Source organism: Onychostruthus taczanowskii, unplaced genomic scaffold (genome assembly GCF_017590055.1).
Source record: "Onychostruthus taczanowskii isolate IOZ18803 unplaced genomic scaffold, ASM1759005v1 scaffold8, whole genome shotgun sequence".
NCBI classification, from domain to species: Eukaryota; Metazoa; Chordata; class Aves; order Passeriformes; family Passeridae; genus Onychostruthus; species Onychostruthus taczanowskii.
Genome location: NW_024505892.1, coordinates 7386556 through 7407395, shown reverse-complemented (window position 1 = coordinate 7407395; position 20840 = coordinate 7386556). Strand labels below are relative to the sequence as shown.

Here is a 20840-nt window from a genome sequence, read left to right as displayed (position 1 = left end):
GACTTCTAGTCATCTTTATAGAGGTCATCTCTGTCCTGTGTTCCTCTCAGCCTGGTCAAAGGGATCATCTTTTTTGTCTCACTTGGCCACAGGGCAGAAAATTTTATGAGTAACAGTCATGCAGATGTCTACATGGGAAACCTTTTACCTCTGGATCGACTTCCATCTTCATTTTGTTTTGTGTGACATCCAGCAGATGTATTCAGTTTCTTCCTCTCTTTCACTGTATTGCGACTGTGGTTTATTCATGATGGGAGGGGGCTGCAATCATGGTGACTTCTTGTTTTGCTGTTAGTGTCCAGCTGAAGAACTCTCTGAGCACATCAAGTGGATTCTCAGTTTCTAGCACGTGGATAAAGCTGCTGTGACACACAGGTTGCTGTTTATCTAAATTTTTTTGACCTTGGGCAAGTTGAGCCAGGGAGGTTGCTGGTGCTGATGCTGTCGGATTGCCCTGGAGTGAAGAAAAATAGCTATTTCATGCTTAGCCCAGCCTCAGCAGAGTCCTGGTGCCCTTGAGGAATCATTGTTACTTCAGGCCTCTGAGCTGTGCCTCAGCTGCTTTTCTCTCTTTTTTGCAGTGTACGGAGTATTTTTTTTGAGGCTGATGCCATGATTGGCGTTTTGGATATTGTTTGTAGGACCAGCAGATTTGGCCTTTTCCTTTGCACTGTTCTAGCATGTAGCACACAGTGAAGGGAGTAAAAGAATGTCCAGATCCCTGTCGTGTTTGCCTTTGAATGCAAACGCTTCTACTGCTACTAAAAATATATATATGTAAATTTTGCTTCAGCAGTGTCAGTGCAGCTTTAAGACCCTTCTATTCTCTTCTGATACCTTCCCTGCACTGTGCTACTCAAAGGATCTGATTGCCACAGGTGGGCATCTCTGCTTTTCTTTGCCTTTTAACTATTTTGCTTTTTAACTTTGCTGCCAGTCTCTGTTGGGCTCCTTGATGGAGTAGCTCCCACTTCACAAAAGCACATCAATTCTCTCTTGGAATTCAGGTAAAGAGAAAATGTCTGGGACTCTGACACCGTTGCAACCTGACAGTTTAATGTCATGGTGTGCTTTGGTAAACCAAGGTGGAGCATCTGTGCTCTCTAGATAGCATTTTATAACCATTTATCATGGTTAGCAAAGTACATTTTTTTGGTTTTATTTCCCTTCCCCCTGTTGTGCAGTTACGGTGACTGTGGAAGCGGAGGATTTTCTGGCTTAAAGGCTGTATTGGAAGAGCCAGAGTGAGTTTTGAAGCACTGACTCCTCTCACTCCAGTTCACATTCAGGGCCCCGGGTTACATTTGAAACTGCAGAAAAGCTTCCCACCATCCCACAGCTTGCCCCAAGAGCTCTTGCATAAGATCCAAATGTGCATGAGTGAAGTAAATGCCCGTTTTCTGACCAATTTTTCAGAAGAGCGAGTGTCTGTGGAGGGTCAGCGGTGTGCCCAGGAGGGTCAGTACTGTCTCCCTCCAGGGTGTGTGTGTTTTGATGGGGCACCTCAGTGCAGCATTTGAGAAGCTGAGTCTCATTGGACTGTTGGCTTTCTTGTCAAGGTTTTGCTCTGACACTGGTCCTCTGCTTCTCCACAATTTAATTATTAATTACTACGTAAAACAAACCCTGTCTAGGTGGAACGCAACACTCTCTCTTGAACTCTTTGAAACCTCATGTAGTATTTCTTTGTTCCCTTCCCATTTAGAAATAATGTATTTTCTTTCCCACCTGATTCTGTTTTCTATCTTTCCACCTCTTTTGTTGTGTTCCAGTCCATCCCTGCTGTTTCAGCACCCCAGTGACCCTGAAGGCAGCCAGACCATGTGAAAGGAGGAAGAGCAGCTGTTGTAATTCCTCAGTTAAGCTGCTACAGACATTCAGTACACTCAGAGACTGCAAACCATCAGCAGTCCTTTGCCTTTAAGCTTTGTCTCTTCATTCTCCTAAACGATCATCCAAAGACCTGCTTAGAAATGTTAAACAACTGCTGTAATTACCCAGGCTGTATTGAATCCTTTTTCCTCTGTGTCCAACTTCCCACAGATGCCATTCATTTCTGAACGAAACAGCACAGGAAAAAATGATCTGTCCTTGAGCTATTAATTTATTTCTCCTCTGACCTTCTGTACTAGTTTTAAGTATTTACGGTGTCAGGAGTGCCTTGGCTCACTGGTTTCAGTGTGGCTTTTATCTGCTTTTGGCTTCGCTTAGTTTAATAGGTCCCTTATCAATGCACCACCTGTGTATCCTCTGGCAAGGGCGTGTGAGAACAAGAAAAAAGTAGTTTTTAGTGCTGGATACAGATACTAATCTCAGAAGTTATGGTAATGGCCAGGTCTTCAATACAGACCCGTAGTTTTACCCTTTAGTTTAGTGTAGAAATCTGGTTTAACTGGGAGATGTGCAGCAATTCCAGAAGACTGAGGGCAATTTGATACCAAGTTCGAAGATAACTATTAAATCTATTTAAAATGCTCTTTCTAAAGTAGAGACCTCTGCAGATTTGCTCTAATAGAGCAAATCCTTGCCATCAGAGTGTAGCCAACTGCCTGTGAAAAAAAAAAACCCAGGAAAAAAACCCCAAACCAAATCAAAACCAAAAATTAATACCCAGAAAAAGTTGTTTAATCTTATATCAGAAGAACAGAAAACATGAAGTAAGCAGAATTATTCAACCTAGTCATCTCTGGGACTTCACTGAAGTTTATTAAGGAAGGGAAGGGCCAGTTCTAACTTTATGGGTCAGATATTCTAAAAAATTTAGTATATTACTAGCTATTTTCTTAATACTGGATGTGTCACACTGGAAACCTGGTTCTGACTGTATGTTTTGTCCCTGTTTTCCCTAAAACTATGATCCCACACACTCATTAAACAGTGACATTTAAACAGTGAGAGACTGTTTAATCAATTACTCTTTGTAGCAATCAGCATATAGTAAATAGCACTTTCCTTTTTCTCTCCTTGTTTTTAGCAAATCATCTGGCATAATTTTCTATTATGCTTTCATTAAAAAAGTTCAAACTTCTTATTCATTTGCTTTTATAGTTTTCATGTGGAAAATACTTCCTTTTTGTATTGTATTGGAGTGTCTTTGGGAGCTGGAGGCAACTGACCGGTCAAGCAATTTCTAAACATAGACACCTGAGCACATTTTTAAATGGTTACTTTTTCAAAATTTCTATGCCCTTGTTTGGACTTCACATTCTCACAGAATCTATTAAAAGCCAATCAAAACAAAAACACCCACCTGTACTGAACAAATATCAACCCTGCAGTCCTGAAATATGCACTTTGAATAGCATGCATGGCAGAGTAAGCTTCTCGTTTTCTTTCCTCAGCATTGTAGCAAATGAGATTGTCTCAGTTCTGTAAATCCAGAAAAGGTTTAAACAAAGTTTTATGCTGTGAAATGTAATCCACAATGAAGTAACCCCATTCCTTGTTTTATTTCATGGGCAGAAGGGAACATTCAGTGAAACCGAACACTGTGAAATCGATATCAATCAAAATGAGAATTTGAATGTTTCTAGAAAATAACAATTTTGATGTAGCAAAGGAAGGAAAATTTGAAATTGCTTATTACATGGTTTGGACTGAATGTTGGTTTGTTCAGCTGGAAGAGACAGCAGGCGGACATTGGACCCTTTTTGCTTTGAGGTGAACAAGAACAGCTTCTCTGCATGTCTCTGAAGAGGTAGAGATTTGGTGTAGTTTGTTCTATTCAGAAGGGGCTCTCCCTGCTCTCTCTGGGCCCCACAGACATATAAGGCGCACCAGGCTGGCAGAAACAACTAAGAAGGAAGTGGTTTTGGACAAAAGCTTTGGGCATAATGAAAATAGCTTGGAAAGGTGCAGATAGGTTTTCCTCTGTTTTTGCAAACTCTCTTGTGTAATATGTCTGTCCCAATGGGAATAATCCTTTCCCTGAAAGACAAAGATTTTGTTTTTTACATAATTTCAATATCTTAGGAAAAGTGGGAGGCAGGCCAGTCTGTGAGAAATTCTGCTGTGTTGAAAGTGTGCTGTGTTGAAGCTTCAGAAGAGAGCTCCTTCTCCTTGCTCAATTGATCTGGGCCATCCTGCAGTTGCCAGAGGCAGGACTGAGTCGGGTCATCCATGGCGACCCATGAGTTCTTGTCAGCTTTGTGCAGTGTCCTTAAACCTAACATGGATATGTCAGCAGCTGCCTTCTACATCCACTTGCAGATGGAGCCTGACTGAAAGTGACAATTCCTGCGTCCTAATGAGCTGCCGATGTCTCACACGCCAAGGAGATGACAGAAATTATAAACTGCATTGGCAGTGGTGACAGGGGAAGGATTAGACCTTTTGGAGTAACATGACCCAGGTACAGCATTTGTGGGGCTCTTGAGCTGTTGGTCTTGGAGGAGTTGCAAAGGGCTGGTGGAGGCATGAGCTGCCAAAGTCTCACAATTATGGTAGAGATGGAGCCAGCATCTTCTATTCAGCACATTGCAGGACTTGCAGCTTGGGGAGAAACATTCGGCTCCCCATCCCCCACTCCGCCAGTGGTGGAGCAGTGCTATTTATCTGAATACCTCAGAAGGGAAAATCATTCCAGCCTTCTAATAATAAAAGTATCTTGTAACAACATAATCTGTCACTTCTTACTTCTGCAGACAGTAGCAGCAATATGCATGAAAGAAAAGAGATTTATGAAATGCGCACTCAATAGGACTATGCTGAATATTAGTAACACTTCCAGATCTTCTTCTTTAGGCTGGATCAAGCAATAATATAGATTATGCCATCAATAACATCCTTTCCACTAGTGACACATGGTCTTGCTGCAGTTGTAGTGCAGGGTGGGTTGAATTACAGATTTCTCATCATGAAAGTGTTGGGATGCAGATTGAGACTCAAAATCTCTTCCTGCAAAGATTCAGAGACATCAGCTTGCATAAAAATGAATACAAAAGAGTTAGAGAGTTACATTTATTCAGGCTTTTAACATTTTTCTCATGAATAGAATATTTGCCGATGTCTGCCAACCCTGTACCCTTCATGGCCCTTTCAGATCCTTAGGAAAAAAAAGTTTTCTTAAGAAGGTAAGAAAAAAAATTCTGTTCAAGTATTTGGAACTCATTCACACAAGGGTTTGCCATTGCTTTAAAGAGATGAAAGCTGTGCTAGGCTTTAATTCTGCATCTGAGATGCCCTGACTTTCAGCAGGGAACAGAGAGACTGTATAGATCCATTTTTTTTTTGTTAATATGGAGATTCTCACCTGATACCACTGAACACCAGACTGAAAATCAACCATGGAACATCTTAAAGAAGGAGTGTCAGTAAAAGATGTTTCTGATATGATATTAAGTGGAATTACTTAAATTTAAAATTATACTGTAAGTCAAAGGCATTGAGGAGCATCTGCATCATTCAAATTGTTTTTCATTCATTCTTGATGTAGTCAATACTATCCTGTCAGTCTCTGTGGGTGTGGATCTGTAGAGATCTTTGTCATAATTCTTACTTTCAGCTGACAATCTGGTATGTTTATGGTACAACACTGAAGAGAGACAGATAACCCTATTTGCTGCTCTATATGTTAATTCTATTTTAGCAATGAAATATGCAGTGTACAAGTATAAAAAGATTTCTAGGAGCATCTGGCAGTTTCCAAAAATTGGGTAGGGAGACAGTTGGAAAAGAGTATAATCAAAATGTTTGTACATCTGGAGCATTTAATCTTTTTTTACTCCACAAATATGTTCCAGTCTTTTTTATCCTGCCACATAGTTATTCCTGTAGTTAGAAATATAAAGTATACTGAAGTGAGTTTTATTTCAGTAGAGTCTGACCACTGATTTTTCATACACTTGTAATACAACTCTTTCCACAGTATCTTTATGTCATGGTAAAATGGCAAGAAGTTTTTATCTTCTTTCCATCATTCAAATGAAGTTTTCAATGTATTAAAAAATTATTTTCACTTGCTCATAGTTACTTCTAGACAAATAGTATTAGAATATATAAAAGAAACATTGAGAAGATACTGCTTGTAGACTACTTGCTAGTTTGTTTTCTGCTGGTGAAAGAGATGGATCTTGGTTTTTTTAAATGCATTTATATTGCTTTTAACAGCAGCAGCAGCAGCAGCAGCAGCAGCAGTAAAAAAAGCCACTACTAATTACTACCTTGTCAAAAAGAACAACTTTCTTTCTCATTAGAAAATAATTTAATTCTCTTTTACCTAAAATAACTGTGTGCGAGGACTAACTAATTGTTCAAAACTTTCACTCCTGCACATTCATAATCCAGAAAACAGTTTCTTATTTTTTACTATTATTTTCTTCGTTCTAAATACCCATTCCACTGGGCTTGTGAGTCTGTTTGCAGAAATATTGGAGGAATATAGCTAATATGATGGTATTAATGCAAACTGACATGCACAGAAATTTATGTCAGAAAAAAGAAGCAGGGGACCTTACTGTAGGATTATATGGCAAGCAAATCCATCTTTCAAACTGTGGCTGAATTTGCAAAGTGTGGGTGGTAATTAAACTTGGCTGACTTGGTCCCCAAAGCAGGGCACCTCAGAAGGACATGGGTTTTCAGCAAAGCAGGGCCCAGGTGTGTTTTTTCACTGTTTTTTAATTAATAACTCTTGCTGTGTCCCAAGCTAAGGATCTAGAGGCAGTCACAGTTATTAGTTATTTATGAATAGCCTTATGCAGTCTTGGATCCATGAATGAAACCATTGTAGATGTGCTGAACTATGTTTGGTGACAGAGTAGGTGGAAACAGAAATGTCAATAATTTTGATGATGAAAGATGAATCTTCTCCATAATATGCTGGAATAAAGAAGTTTAATATACCCAGAACACTGAACCATTCCCATACGACTTTTATCTCCTCCTTCTTCTAACTAACCAGGATAGATTTCAGGTGATCAGCCCAGGAGACCTACCTGGATAGCCCAGGCTTTGGGAAAGGACAGAAGTGTGCCAGTGGTAGCACCAGTAAAGGCTCTCCAGGGGAAAAGTCAACAGAAGGACGTGTTCTCCTACTTCCCCTCACACTGGTACCACCCAGTTACAAACTAGAAGAAAAAGCCTGGTCCTGAGCATCTGTGGGATGGAGGAAATGAAGTTTCAGTTCCATCTTGTTTGTTGTGGCTTCAGCTTTGTTGCAGTACACTTGGAGAAGTGCCAGAATTTCGCTTACCCCCTTTGCCCTCCATTGCTCAAAGCCTGAGCAAGTACAGACAGGCAGATAGACAAGGCTTGCATTCTGCGTATCAGACACAAGATAAATTGTCTTCTCCTTCTGAAGGGGCTAAACTGTGTCTGATTTTTTATTAATAACTAAGAAGGAGAGATTGATCTAGCAATCTCTCTTGGCAGGGGAGGGAGAAACCAGGCTGTACTTCTTGCAGGTGGGTAAGACCCAAGCTGTGCAGTGCCTGGATGCACAGTTCCATCCTAATCCAGCCTCTGATGCTTCCAGAGAAAGAAGCACTGTGACAAGTTTAACATATGCTGTACACACAGTAATTGTGCTTTAGTCAGCTGGCATTACTTTAAACAAACTCTTAGAGAAAAATAGGGGGATTGAATAGAGTGTCTGATAGTGCACGGCAAGAGGACAATTTAGAAAGGCAGTAATACAATGGTTGCTACTGACTGGAGTCTTGCTCACAGTGAATTAATTCTAATATATTTGCCTCTTTATTTGATTCCACAGTGTTTCCTCTAATTGCATCATTGCCTTGGAGGGACAGTAGTTCTTCATCAGCTCCTTCAATTGGGTCTGGAGACAATGTGAAAAAATGCTATCTCCTTTACAGTGAAAGAAGCCAACTAGAAAAAAACCCAGTCCCTTAATGCCGTTGCTCGTTAGCCGTGAAGAGAATGATTGTAGCTGTATTGCTACAATGGCTGACTCCTCCATGCCCTTGCCTCTCCAGTCACACTAAATGGGCTTCAAGGCAAGGGAGTGAGTGAGTGATGAATATTTATTCTGTTTATTACTTTGAAACAGCTCTAACCATAAGCAGATCAGCAAGAGACAGACTGACAGTGTGTGTATGTGTAACTGCTGTGAAAAATGAAGAACATGCACCATGGCCAAATAAGTTTGTTCTTGTTTGTTGCTGTAGACACGGATGTCTGATTTTGAGGGAAGGCACATGAGGAAAGAGAGGGGCTGAATTGGATTTAATTAATTTTTTAAGCCAACATCACTATATACTGTACAAGAGAATTTGCAGGGTATGTAAGCCTTCACTTGGTTGGCAGCTCCCTTCCCACAACTGGAGAGGGGAACATGAGGTTACATTTAATTTTTGTGTCATATGAGGTTACATTTTTATGTGATGTCTGTGTGCTTGAAGAGCCTATGCAGCTGATGACAGCATGGTAATCTCGATGCTGGCAGCAGTCCAGATGGAATAAACAGTATACACACACATACACACACACATGCACCCCTCACTTGCTCTCCCCCTCACTCCCACACACATCCCCCCTGGTTTCAACCTCCTGAAATCTGTAGCTATATCATCTCTTTGATGAGATGGTGATTTTGAAGATGTACTTGAGTGTCTTGTCTGATAGATGCATCGCAGCGACAGAATATGCTCCTTTAGCAATTTCCAGCCTCATGATGTACTCGTAGATCACACAGCACTTTAGCCTTTAATAGGGAAGGTAATGCCAGTGGCATACACTCTGGAGGAGAAAAGGAAGTGATTAGAACACTACAGCTCATTTTTTTTGTTTCCTAGATCTATAGCACCCTTTGTGCTTCAGGTGAGCTGGTTTTGGACAGGGGACTTCTGAGAGTGGTAACTGGTTTTCTAGGATGGAACAACAGCTGATGGATTTTGATAAACCTCTGCCTGCACAGGAATTAAGGTAGTAACACTGCTCTGCTTTCTTTTTGGTTCTGCTGGTACTTAACATCACTTATTTCCTTAGGATACAGCAACTTAATGCATGAAATTCCCCTAATGCTCAAGCTGTCCTAATTGCAAATGGCATATATCCAGAATTTAAAGTCTTTGAGATGTGGGTCCATGAAAGATGTGATTAATCCTGGATTTATTCTAGGGGGTATATTCTCGTATAGTATTTACTGGACTATGATTTCCATATAAAGACAATGAAAAATAAGAAGAAAACTCAGTATAGAAAAGTAGTACAATTTCCTAAGAAATCTTAAGTGATTAAAGATACCAGGACCTAGACCCAGGAACTTCTACTCACATTATTTAGAAATCCTGACCTCCCTCATTTACCAAGGAAGAATCTTGCTGAGTAGCCTGACTGGGAGTTGCCTGATCTGTGTGCCTTTTTTTATAGCAATTATTAACTGCAAACTTAATAAACAAAATAAACGAGGAGAAGTGCTCAAACCTCCTAATTTTAGTGTTTAGATATCTACACTTTCAGCCCAGCAGACAGAATTCCCTCAGTGGCTGCTGTTTGAAGAGATACTTTCATGATGCTTTCTCTGCTGTCACTCAGTTTCCTCCCCCATTACCTCCTGCTCTCTCACCCTCCTGCCTTTGCGGCGTCCCTTTCTTCCCGCTTTTTATCTCAGTTGTTGGGCAAGGACCTGTCATATAAAAGATTGGCCATATATACAAATCTTTATAAGAAATGCTGCCTTTTGGCAATTTTTTCTACTGCCAAGGAAGGATGTGCATTAATCCTTAACAGAAGTAATTATAAAAGTAGTAGTAGTTACAAAGCATTGCTAATTCCCAGAGCCTTCATGTTCTTGTCATCTGCACTAGGGAGAGTAGAGAACCCAAACAGTATTGAATAATTTCTGTTACAGGACACTCTTTATTATTGTTTTTTATTATTGCTGTTCAGGGCAAATCTATATGCAGCTGCACCAGAGCTACTCAGGCATGTTTCAGGAAAATCTGTCTTTGGTAGATCTGTACATAATTCTTTGACATGTTATATTGGAAATCACAGAAGAGTCTTTCATTTTGCTTTTTTGATGGAAATTAGCACAAAAGGAACTGAAGGCAAAGTTTCAAAAGACAAACAAATAAAATTGAATGATGCTGTTATTGCATTGGGTAATTTAATTTCCTGGTTTTATGGGTTTGCCATAGGTATGGTCTTTGTAGTAAGCCCAAATTATGACATTTGGTTATTACTAGAAAAACAGATCAGTTAATATTTGTAAGGCATCTTAAAGACAAGTACTTAATAAATACTGTGATTTGTTACTATTTCGTGTTAAAAACTTAGTTTTAAAAGTTGTTACCAAAGCTAGTTTGCATGTTTAAGACTTTCAGTTCTAGCTATATATTTATTTTACACATATCAGCAAACAAATGTTTCATTGTCTTACTAATTTTGGTAGGACATTTTTCTTCATGACAACTAGATACCTAAAGTTTGAATTTTAGCTCAGAATGAACTTGGATGTTTAACTTCCCTTGCAAAATAGCTTGAAGGTGTGATCATGGCAGTAACTTCTGGTGAGAATACTCAGTCTAGCTAGTACTGCCCTGAGGTAATAATTCTCCATATCAAAACAGCCATTGGTATGTGAGGTATGTTATCTGCCACTCAGTTTTCATTCCCAATACTCACAAAACTTTAAATACTTTTAATCCAACAGAGATTTTCTCAAGATGATGTAAATACCAGATGCTGCCTTCCATTATGTTCACCCCCATTATATATAAATTGCAAAGCTACTGAATAAATTTAAAATAGTGAAATACTGGGGGTAGGCACTGGTGTAGTAAATCAGAGCCTTCAATCCCTTTTGGGCACCCTTCATAAAGAGGCTGAATGCTCTCCTGCCTGACATCAGTGTGTTAATCTTTTAAATTTCACAATTGCAAATCAATATTCTTTTCTAAGTACCAAGTCAGGGTCAGATCAGTTTGACTCAACTTATTTGCCCTGCTGTATAAAACATCTGGTGACACAATGATTTTATGACCTTTTCTACAAATGGATCCCCTGTGCTAGGTGGTTGAGATCTTTGTGATTGAAACTTTTGAGGCTGAGATTTTTGGTCTAGATATACGCATTAACAGGGATATTCAAATGTATCTTTCTTCAATGGTGCCTTTTCATTACACTGGAAAATGAGCTCTAGTTGCTTTGGTTGCAGTGCTTGATAAAGCTACGAATGCCTCTTGCCCTTACATTTAGAGGGAAAAAACATTAAAGCCCTCAGACTGGCTAATGAAATAGAGGGAGAAACACAGTCATTAGCTGAAGTGGTGGTTGGCTCCTGAGCCAACTCTTCCACTGCAAGGAAGCATTTGATGCTCTTAGGAGACTTGCTTATTTCAGTGGATAATGGTTCTGGTTATTGAGTTTGCGCAAATGCATTTGATTTAGTCAATTTAGGCTCTGCATTTAAGCAAATTACAACTTAGGACTCGATCAGCAAGAGGTAAATTAGTTTGAACGCATATAAAAGGATCTTGCTGAGGGTAAATTTACAGTCAAACCATTACATGGAAATCAAAATGTGCACTACACGTCAGGTTTGATAAATGAAGCAGGACTGTAAAATTGCCTTTATCTTCAAGTGTGCTTGCATTTAGCCAGCTACAGAGTTCAAGTGCTTGTTATGTCTGCTGTCTTGAACTGGCTCAGGAGAGAGAAATCTCTCCAAAATTGGAATTACGAAACTAAAAAAAGACGAGAAGAATCCTTGCATACCCAGGTCTTCTTCCTCTGTTCCTTGGTCTCCTGCTCACTGGAACACTTGCCTAGTATGAGCATGGGGTGCTGATGCCTATTAGGGAAAGGCATTATCACGAGAGAAATCTTGTGCACAAATAAAAATGGGGAATTACTGCCTAAGCCATTGCTCTGCAAATATGAGAGAGTGAACTAGGCACCCTCTTCAAGCTCTTTCTACTGTGAGGTGGAGAATTTTGATGGTTTGGGTTTTCTTTGCTGTGAGATTGTTTACCCTAGAACTAGTACCATCTGCACATCTTTTAAGAGTATCTCCCATGGTACAGGAAAACAATTATTTTGCTTCCTTAATTGCCTCAAATCAGCCACATAATAAATGGTAGAAAAATCAGGTAGACAAACAGTTTTTGATTTTTTGAAAAGATACTATATCTGTAAAGAAAGAAACCTGTCAATATTCTTAAGGTCACTGATTATCTCATTATCAGTGCAAAATACTACCAGACAAAACTTATTTTTTATATACCAAAAGGTGGAATATTACAAAGAGAAATGGTTTACTAAAAACACCATGGAAAAGAGAAAGGCCAACAAAACAATAAAAATTTTTAGTTTCATAAACAGAGAACAGAAGACCATCCATGAACTAGGCAGCTAAATGGTAAACCTAATTCTCCATCTGTTCTAGTACTTTTAACAGTTTCTAAGCAGCAGCAACATCCAATGTCTTTTATGGAATCACATTTTGGAGACTTCACAACCCAACATGCTACTGCCAGCTGGTGTTTGAAAGCACACTCCTGCTGCAGTTCAGTTTATAAACTGGAGGCTTAAAATAACAGATACCTTATGCACAATGTGTACAACGGTGTGCTTGTGCACTATGGCCAGGCTTGTCTCAGTCTTGCACTGAATGTATTAGCTCTTCACAAACTTGGCCTAAGAGTGTGGTATGGATGAACACTGAGGTTACAGTATCGCTTTGAACCTAACTTGTCAGGTTTAATGTAGGTATGTTGGATTTTCATCAGTGATGACTGCTTAATCCTTCTTTAACTATACTAGAAAGCAACACTGCAGTCTTTACTTCATATTTTCAAGTGTAATGTCTGCGTATAGGAGTTTTTTTTCCCCTCTCCATTTTCCCTTTGTCGGATGGCCAGTAAGCAACTCAAGAACATAGGAAGCAACCTTGAATTTTCTGGCCCACAGTAATTTAGAAATACTGTTGAAAACCTACCTAGACCTATAACCATTAACTGCTTGTTGAATGGTTGTAATCTTCAGGAGAGTAAACTGTCAAAAGTATACAGAGACAATGAGTAGAACTTTTTAGGGTTTTTTTACATTCTTTCACTTACATGAGAAAAGCCAGAGGAAAACCACAGTGAGCTATTTTGTATCTGGCCCTGGTGCAGATTTGCAGATGAATTTCTCCTATCTGTAGCAACCTTTTTCTCTGCCCTGCTGTAATGACATTCCTGACCTGCTTGCTTCACTGCTGTCCCTTTTGCTGCATGAATACTACTCTTGTATGGAGAAGTGATTTCAGCGTTTTGCACATTGTAACCTTTTCCTTCAATGTGCACCAGCTGGATGAAGCATCGGGTGAAAGCTGGGTTTTACAATTTAGGGCAACCCACTGTCGCAAGTAGATTTTGTCTGGGGATTTCACTCTTCTGCTCAGCTGTCCATGGCCTGGAGGAGATACAGTAGAATATTAACAATACCCTGGCCCTTTTGACCTTGAGACTTTGCACACGGCAGTGGTTTTTTGAGAGCAGTCAAAAAGTTATTAGATTTTCCTACTTGCCTCAGTGTCAGTGAATTCTCAACCAATCTAATCAGTTATTCAAGCCAAATTCACCTCCTTTGTTAAACTTCTATTACTTTATGGGGAGATTTGTTCAGATTGTCAAAATTGACTGAATAGTAGCAATAATGCAGCTATTAACAGAAAAAAATGGGCTTAAGGGAATACATGTGCAAGGTTTATTTTTCACTTTCTAAATGCTGCAGCTCTGTGAGAAAGATGTGAGAGGTTGTACTTGTGTACTTGCAGCTTAGGTTTAGTGAGTCCAGGTGCTGGGGTTTCTTTTTCTTTTTTTCTTGAGTTATTTTTTGTTTTGTTTTGTGTTGTTTTTGGGTTTTTTAGGTGGGGGGTATTTTTTTTTAAATTTTTTTAATTTTTTTTTTTTTTGGGAAAAGGAAAGTAGCTAGTAATGTTTGATATTACCTACATCTGGAATTTTTTCCCTAAGCTGGGGTTCCGCTGTATTCAATCAAGAGTAACCCTAATGCTGGGTGCTGTAGAGGATTGCAGCAGAGCTACTAAGCCTACTTGGGAAGAAAGGTTTCAGCGGTGACATTAAGTGAAACAAAACACCCAGGGTGGCAGCAGACCTGGGTGCAGCTTCTGCAGTGAGCAAAGTTTGCTGCTTATTTGTAGCTGCTGCAGTCAGCCCATGCCGCCCTGCTGTTCAGTTGATGGATCAGACTTATAATTTGAATTATGGGGCAGTGTGGGCCAGAAGAACTTTGAAGGTGGCATTTGCAGATGCAGTAAAGGACTGTAGCTTCCTCTGGTCATTTGAAGTAGAAACTCTAGTCTGATGGGTGTCTCAGTTACACAACATCATTTGTTTCTAAGCAGCAAAATTTTTTCACAGCTGAAGGTTTACTCCCCTCTCAACATAATTGTCCACAACGCAGATAAAGAACAAGCCAAGAAAAAATATAAGGAGCAATGACTTTCCCTTAAGCAAATATAGCATAAACCCAGAATCTTTAAATAAGGAATAAAATAGAGCTGTTGATTGAACAAGGTGCTAAATAAGAAACACTAGTATAACCTGTAATATTTGCATCTTTCCTGGATCTTCAAGTGATCTGAACTGATGCAAACTGTAGATATATCATGTCTTAGGCCAGTCTACACCTCCAGACACTTCAGTACTTAAGATGACGCTAACTTCATATAATTCAAAGTTGTGGAGAAAAGGGATCTGGTTTATTCCATCTAACCCTCTGCCTCTGGGGTCATAGGAGTCCACGTCATCCTACGTACTTCATTCCCTCAATTCAGAGAGATGGGCAGTTTTTCATCTCCCAGAGAGCCATTCTGTTGACATGGAACTCAGTGAAAGAGTGAGGCCTTTGGCTGTTTAAATGAAATTCACGTTGTATTGCAGTGCAGAATGATAATGAAGAAAACCACAGGAAATGTAGCTACTCTAGGGCCTCAACTGCCAGTCATCCTTCCTTGCTCATGCCAACCAGAAGAACCAAAGTTGTCACAATAAATTATGTTTGAAAGGGTAGATTTCACAGCAGATTATTCAGCCTTGCTGAAATTTTCGTAATACTGTACATCATAAAAAATAGTCTTTGAAATTCTAGACACCTACTTTCATTATTATCCTCATTACAGAGTGATAGATAAATGCTGGACAGGAAGGAAGCACCAGTTTAATTTTGTACTCAAATGCACTTTTAAAAAGAGATGGGGTAAAAGGAGGGGACTCTAGCATTAGGAGAGTTTTGTGCAGTTCTCTTCAAAATAAGTGAAAAGTCAAGTCCACAGTCAAGTGAAAACTGGGAGATGGGTGTTAGATTTGGGCTAAACAATGTTGATCCTGTGGGAGCATTAAACATGTATGAGAGCACTGACTGCTGGAGATTTTTCCCTACCTAGGGTTTTCCTTCTTTGCTTAAATTAGGTATTTTAGTTTCTGAAGTGCTGTCATTTTATGCTATGTTGCCCACTAAACTTGAACAGGAAAGGATTTTTTTTTTTTGAGTTAAAACAGATGGATCATATCTGGAATTATCTGGGACTTTTTGAAGAAATTATTTGTACTCTTGAGTATGAAGAATAACATCACAGAAATATATAACCTGAATAATTTGGGGTTTTGTTTCAATTTCATGACATGACACATTATCAGTGTATTTAAGAAATTATTTTCAAGAAAGGTCTGTATGGTTTTGTGTCTAGGTATGAAGCATGAAATGGAGAAAGTGATAATCCCTTCTACATATTTGCAGCAGAACTTCAGCCCATGTGTATGCTCTCAGACTTGATGGATGATTGAAGAACTGGTAGACTTTTGTCATTAGGAAATGCAGATGATAAAAAGAAAAAAAGGTTAGAACCACTGAGAATATTTTCAGAAGAATTTTATGTGCCTTCATAAATCTTAGCTGAAAACTGCTAGGTCTTCTTAAAAGTTGAAAAACTGGTGTGTTTGTAGGGATTGGGAACTTTTGGTGGTCCTTCAATAAATGTGTTCCTATGAAAGCTATGGAGTACACTTTTCTTGTTGGTCAGAAACAAGTCAATGAAAAATTTTACTTGCATATACTGAGAAACCCTTCAGTAGGTATCTCAGACTGCCCAGAAGCTGAACAAGGGAAGGCCTAGAACAGACATTCCTCGTGGTTTCTGATAAAAGAGAGATGGGAGAAATGGTTTGGGTTTTTTAGCATTTTAAGTTTTTCTTGTGCATTCTAAAGAAAAATACTAAGCCAGAAACATTTTCTTTACAAGCTTCTATAAAGAGCTGGAAGAGTGATTTAATAAAATGAAAAAGGAAATTATTCTTTGCAAAGAGTTTGAGAACTGTTGCCTTTAAAATTGAAAACACAACCTTTTTCAACATAGCACTTGGCCTAAATGATGGGGGATTTGTCTCGTTCAGAGTAACTGTCCATCAAAAATATCTAAAAGTGACAACCCTCAACAAGACCAATTGTAAAACAATTTAAAAACACCTGGATGTGAGTTTTTTGTTTTGAAGTTTAGCAGCAGAGTATTTAAAGTGTGAGGGGGGGAAAATGGCAGTAAAAACATCTGTATGCAAAAAAAACCCCAGCAAAATAAGATTTTAAATACTTGTGGCTTGTAAATGTGTATGAAAAGTTTGCAGTTTTGAATTGGAAAGGTATTGCATTGTTCCCAGCACAGTCAGCAGTGGCATAATCTCCAGCAGCTGCATATGGCTCTGAAGCTCACAACCTGCTAGTTTCAGGCAATTTTAGCCTTTATCTGGAATCTGACAATCTATTAATCTCTTGTATGGCAAAAGGGAGTAAGAGGGAGCTGGGATCATTCCCAGATGCTCTGCTGAATCTTCAAAGGCAGAAACTTTACTGACAGTACTTGGTACATCTACTCACTGATCTATGAAAACAAATTAGTCAGGTTTTTCTGTTTCCTTTTAGCTTATTTGCTGAAGTAGCCATTGTTTCAGCCTACTGAGTGTATTTCCTTTAGCAGAGGACAGCAGATGGTTGACTTTTTTCCACTTGAAAGTTCAAGAAATGTAGTAACGTGCATTGTTTCATTGTTTTTGCTGTGTCCCACACATTCCTGGAAGATCATGCAAGAGAGAAATAATTCAACAGAGCTAAGAATATAAAGGCCTCTCTTTTTCTTTTTTCCCATTCCACTTCTTTTACATAGAAACTACAGTAACCGTTTTGAAGGCAAAGACATATTTATGTGAAAGACCGTTGCTGATGCAGAACTGAGCGGGCAGCGGCAATTTCCTGCCTCTGAGGCTGGGCATGGTTTAACTCATGGAGCTCTAGGCTCAGTTGTTCAAATTTCCCTTGTGTCTTCAAGTCTGCCCTCCAAAAAACCCCAAAACCAACTCCAAAACCTTTGCAAGCATGTTTGGGTTAAAAAAGAATTGAACATGTTGAATTGACTCTAGAGGCTAGGAAATGTGCCGGGGTAGTGTAGTGGGCCAACAATCGGCTGTTGTGTGTTGTGAGACATTCATAACAATAACATTGTCTTGGGGCTTCCTTTGTTTATATTTTTTAAGACTTTCGGAAATACTAAACTGTGTTTGAAGTATTATGGCCTGCTTTTTTTGAGCTGCTCAAACTACCCTGAAACATTATTGGCACGAGAATAGGTGAATACATGAGGCATAAAGAATAACCCAGAAACGCATGAATATTTTACAGTGTGCTTGTTAAAAGCACAATCATGTAGAAGTTGAAGACAGTACATGTCCAATAATCAGGCTTTTTCAGAGACAAATGCATGCTTTACTAATTCTTAGCACTTTGAACACTGAGCAGCCATTAACTGTTCCTTAACATTAAAGGCCAGTTCCAACTAAAACAAGAATGCTTCCTGAAGGCAATTACTTCAAGACTTCACAGGAGTTAGATGTTTTTTCTTCAGGTGTATCTGATTGATGTAGACTCCCCATTAGAGTGCCAGTATACATATTTATTACCATATCTTTAATGCATTTTCCCAGTGTAAAGGTTTTTTTTTTCCTCCCATGGCAGTTTAAAGAAACATTGTATGCCAAAAAGGCCTTTTGTAAAATACAAAGCACTCCTGCAGGAATGCTCGCTGGCAAGCACAAATTTTGCAGCTAGCCTATGTACAAATTTTGCAGCTGCCTTTCTTTTAGAAACGTCAGAATTTCTGAAAATGTGTATTCAAGGCTCTTTGTGGGCAGAACAAAATAATTTAAAAAACATTTTTCATTTAATTGCATGGTTGTGATACCTTACTGTCAGGATTTTTAATGTTCTTTTATATTTTGAATAGGTAGGTGTTTTTACGTTCCTACAGCAGCTGTTCTGAAGGTCCAATCACAACCTTTGCAAAACTACAGTTTAAGAACTTGAAACGATCCACAGAAAACATAACCCACACTTCACTGATGATTTTATAGCCCTCTAAAACATACAAAGCATGAGGAAAATCACTAGAATTTTGCATTTTAGTGAGAATCTAGGAAGCAACTTTCTTCTCTCCATCTACAGTTAAACTGCTATCCAGCACCATAAATTTGCACATAGCACTATACATTTCATTTAAAGAAGATTTGGGGTGGCTTCTGCATTCATATTCCTTACACACTGACAATATGAGGCAGAAGCAGCAGAGTTGAACTTTGGAAGCTGCTTTTATGGTAAGAATTTCATTAACAGATAACAGCAGAGATCAGCAGTAGGTGTTGCACTAATAATCTCTGGGACGTTCTTGCTTCACCTCCATTCTGCTCCAAGCATCAAGATTTCATCTTCCTTTAGAAAACCGGTTTGTGATTTTTTGCTATGTGTAACTTTAGTATCATGTGGGAGAGAGCAGCAATGTCAAACTTTATCAAGGATCATTTAAAACTATTTCAAGGTAAGTAATAGAACCCAGTTCTCCACCCTCCATTAGAGATTCAATGTCCCAACACCAAACAATGTAACCTCTGTTAAAATTCAATGCTGCTCAAGTGATATAGCAGGGATTTTAGGTGCAACATATTTTCATCAATAATCCCAAATAAATTAAGTACTAACATTTTCCTTCCTGCACTTTGTTCCACAGCTGTAGCATGACAGCAGCCATATGGAGCACATATAATTTCTCAGTGAAACTCCATGGGAAATACTATGATCAGAAAAGTTTTGTAAAAGCTCTTGGGTGTGACGAAAGCATAATTTTTTGAAGCAAGTTAATATGCTAAAGAAGGAAAAGGTTGTGCATGCCCACAAGTGCATTGTATTTAGACTTGTAAAGGAATACAAGTTTAGAGATCTACCTCACCAAAAGCATTTAGTGAGCTTTCAAAGAGTTGGACTCCATGATCCTGATAGTTCCCTTCCAGCTTGAGATATTTTGCGATCCTGTGTTCCATAGAAAAGAAACAACCTGCATAATGTATGGTCTCACTCATCACAAGAAAGATGAAACATTTCCATTTCAAGCTATAAGGAAAGAGATAGATAAAAATCACTGCGTTACTCCCTTAATGAATGGGATGGGGGGAAGGGAGTAGCTCATGCATTCCTGGGAGGTACACTGAAAGAGCCATTGGACTATACCACAAACACTACTCAAATACTTGCACAAAGACATTTTATTATTAATGCAATGAAGATATAGATTTTTTTTTTTTGATCTGAGGTGCTTATATAAACAGACCCATACTGGCTGAGTGACCATCAGTCTGCAGGGCACGACAGTGGCTGGACACGCTTCAGCTCCAAAGCTTTGCTAAAGTTAATCTCTTGAGGTTTAGCAGTACCCTTGGTGAGCTTTAGAAATCGAATACATCCTTTAAAACGGATATTAGTCGTCAGCCCAAACTGTGCCACGCCATCTGAAGGAAGGAAAAAAATTAGAAGGAATTATGTTAGTTTGAGTTGATACTTAATTTTGTTCTTTGAGAGTCCTGCACGAGAACAGATGTCCCCAGCAATATATGAATGTTTTGTTATATATATTCATTATAAAAAAATTACAGACATTATGAGCAAATGTAATGAATGCTTATGTTCAATAGCAATCCAGAGTTCTTTTCTTTTTCTGTCCTACTATGAAAATGGTAGAATCTGAACACATATAAACTGCCATTGTAACCCATGTATGCAGCTTGCTACCTACAAATGGTGTACAATACACACATGATGCAGATATTCAGCTTCTCAAGCAGTTTATCCACAGAATAACAGAGGGGAAAAAATACACCAAAATGGATGCAAGCAATTCTCAGTCCTAACATCACAAAGAAGCCAGTTTCTCAGGATGGATTTCAGATGTCATTTACAGAATGGTTTTGATAGTTTTAAAGTATTCTTTTTTTCCCCTTGCTGACAGTAAAGCCAGGAGTTGGAGTATATCTTTTCCACTAATGAAGAAGGGGATGGAAGTGAGGATGGTTTGATTGGGAGGCTGGAAATATTTCTCTCAACTGCTTGAAATTTGTGGCTCAACTTGTTTCTCAGTGTTCTTCCAAGTGAGTTGCAGAAGTAACTTTACACTTGCAGAGACTATCTGGCCACAGCATTATTTTGTTTCACAGAGGATAAGATGGCTGAATCCATCTGTCTCTCCTTGCACAGGGAAAAGTGATACCAGCAGATGAATGCTAGCTTTTATGGGTACCCAGGGATCTCTATTCTTGTCCATACTATGGTGGTGAAAATTTTCACTACACAGAAAATTCTCCATGAGTTAATTCTATCTGATTTACAACTGTTTTCCTCTATTTAAGCAGCTTCAAGGGGACTGGAAAATACAAATACTAATTTTACAAAATCCCATGGTACTGTGCTTCAGATTTGTGATGCGGGTGTCTAGGTATTGGGAATGTTAAAACAAATCCTGGATGAGCTAGACTAGGCAGCAAAAGAAAAGTGTTTACACATGC

The 20840-nt window shown here is 38.9% G+C and overlaps 1 protein-coding gene across 6 annotated transcripts in view; it reads right to left on the bottom strand.

The window, feature by feature from the left end:
• Positions 1-19529: 19529 nt before the first annotated feature.
• LAMA2 (laminin subunit alpha 2) overlaps positions 19530-20840 on the bottom strand; it is a 337914-nt gene continuing 336603 nt past the window's right edge. For all 6 annotated transcript variants that reach the window (XM_041423612.1, XM_041423610.1, XM_041423614.1 and 3 more), the window contains one exon: positions 19530-19790. In XM_041423612.1, the coding sequence (XP_041279546.1) occupies positions 19633-19790 (158 nt within the window). In that variant the 3' untranslated portion in view covers positions 19530-19632. The remainder of the gene's footprint in view (positions 19791-20840) is intronic.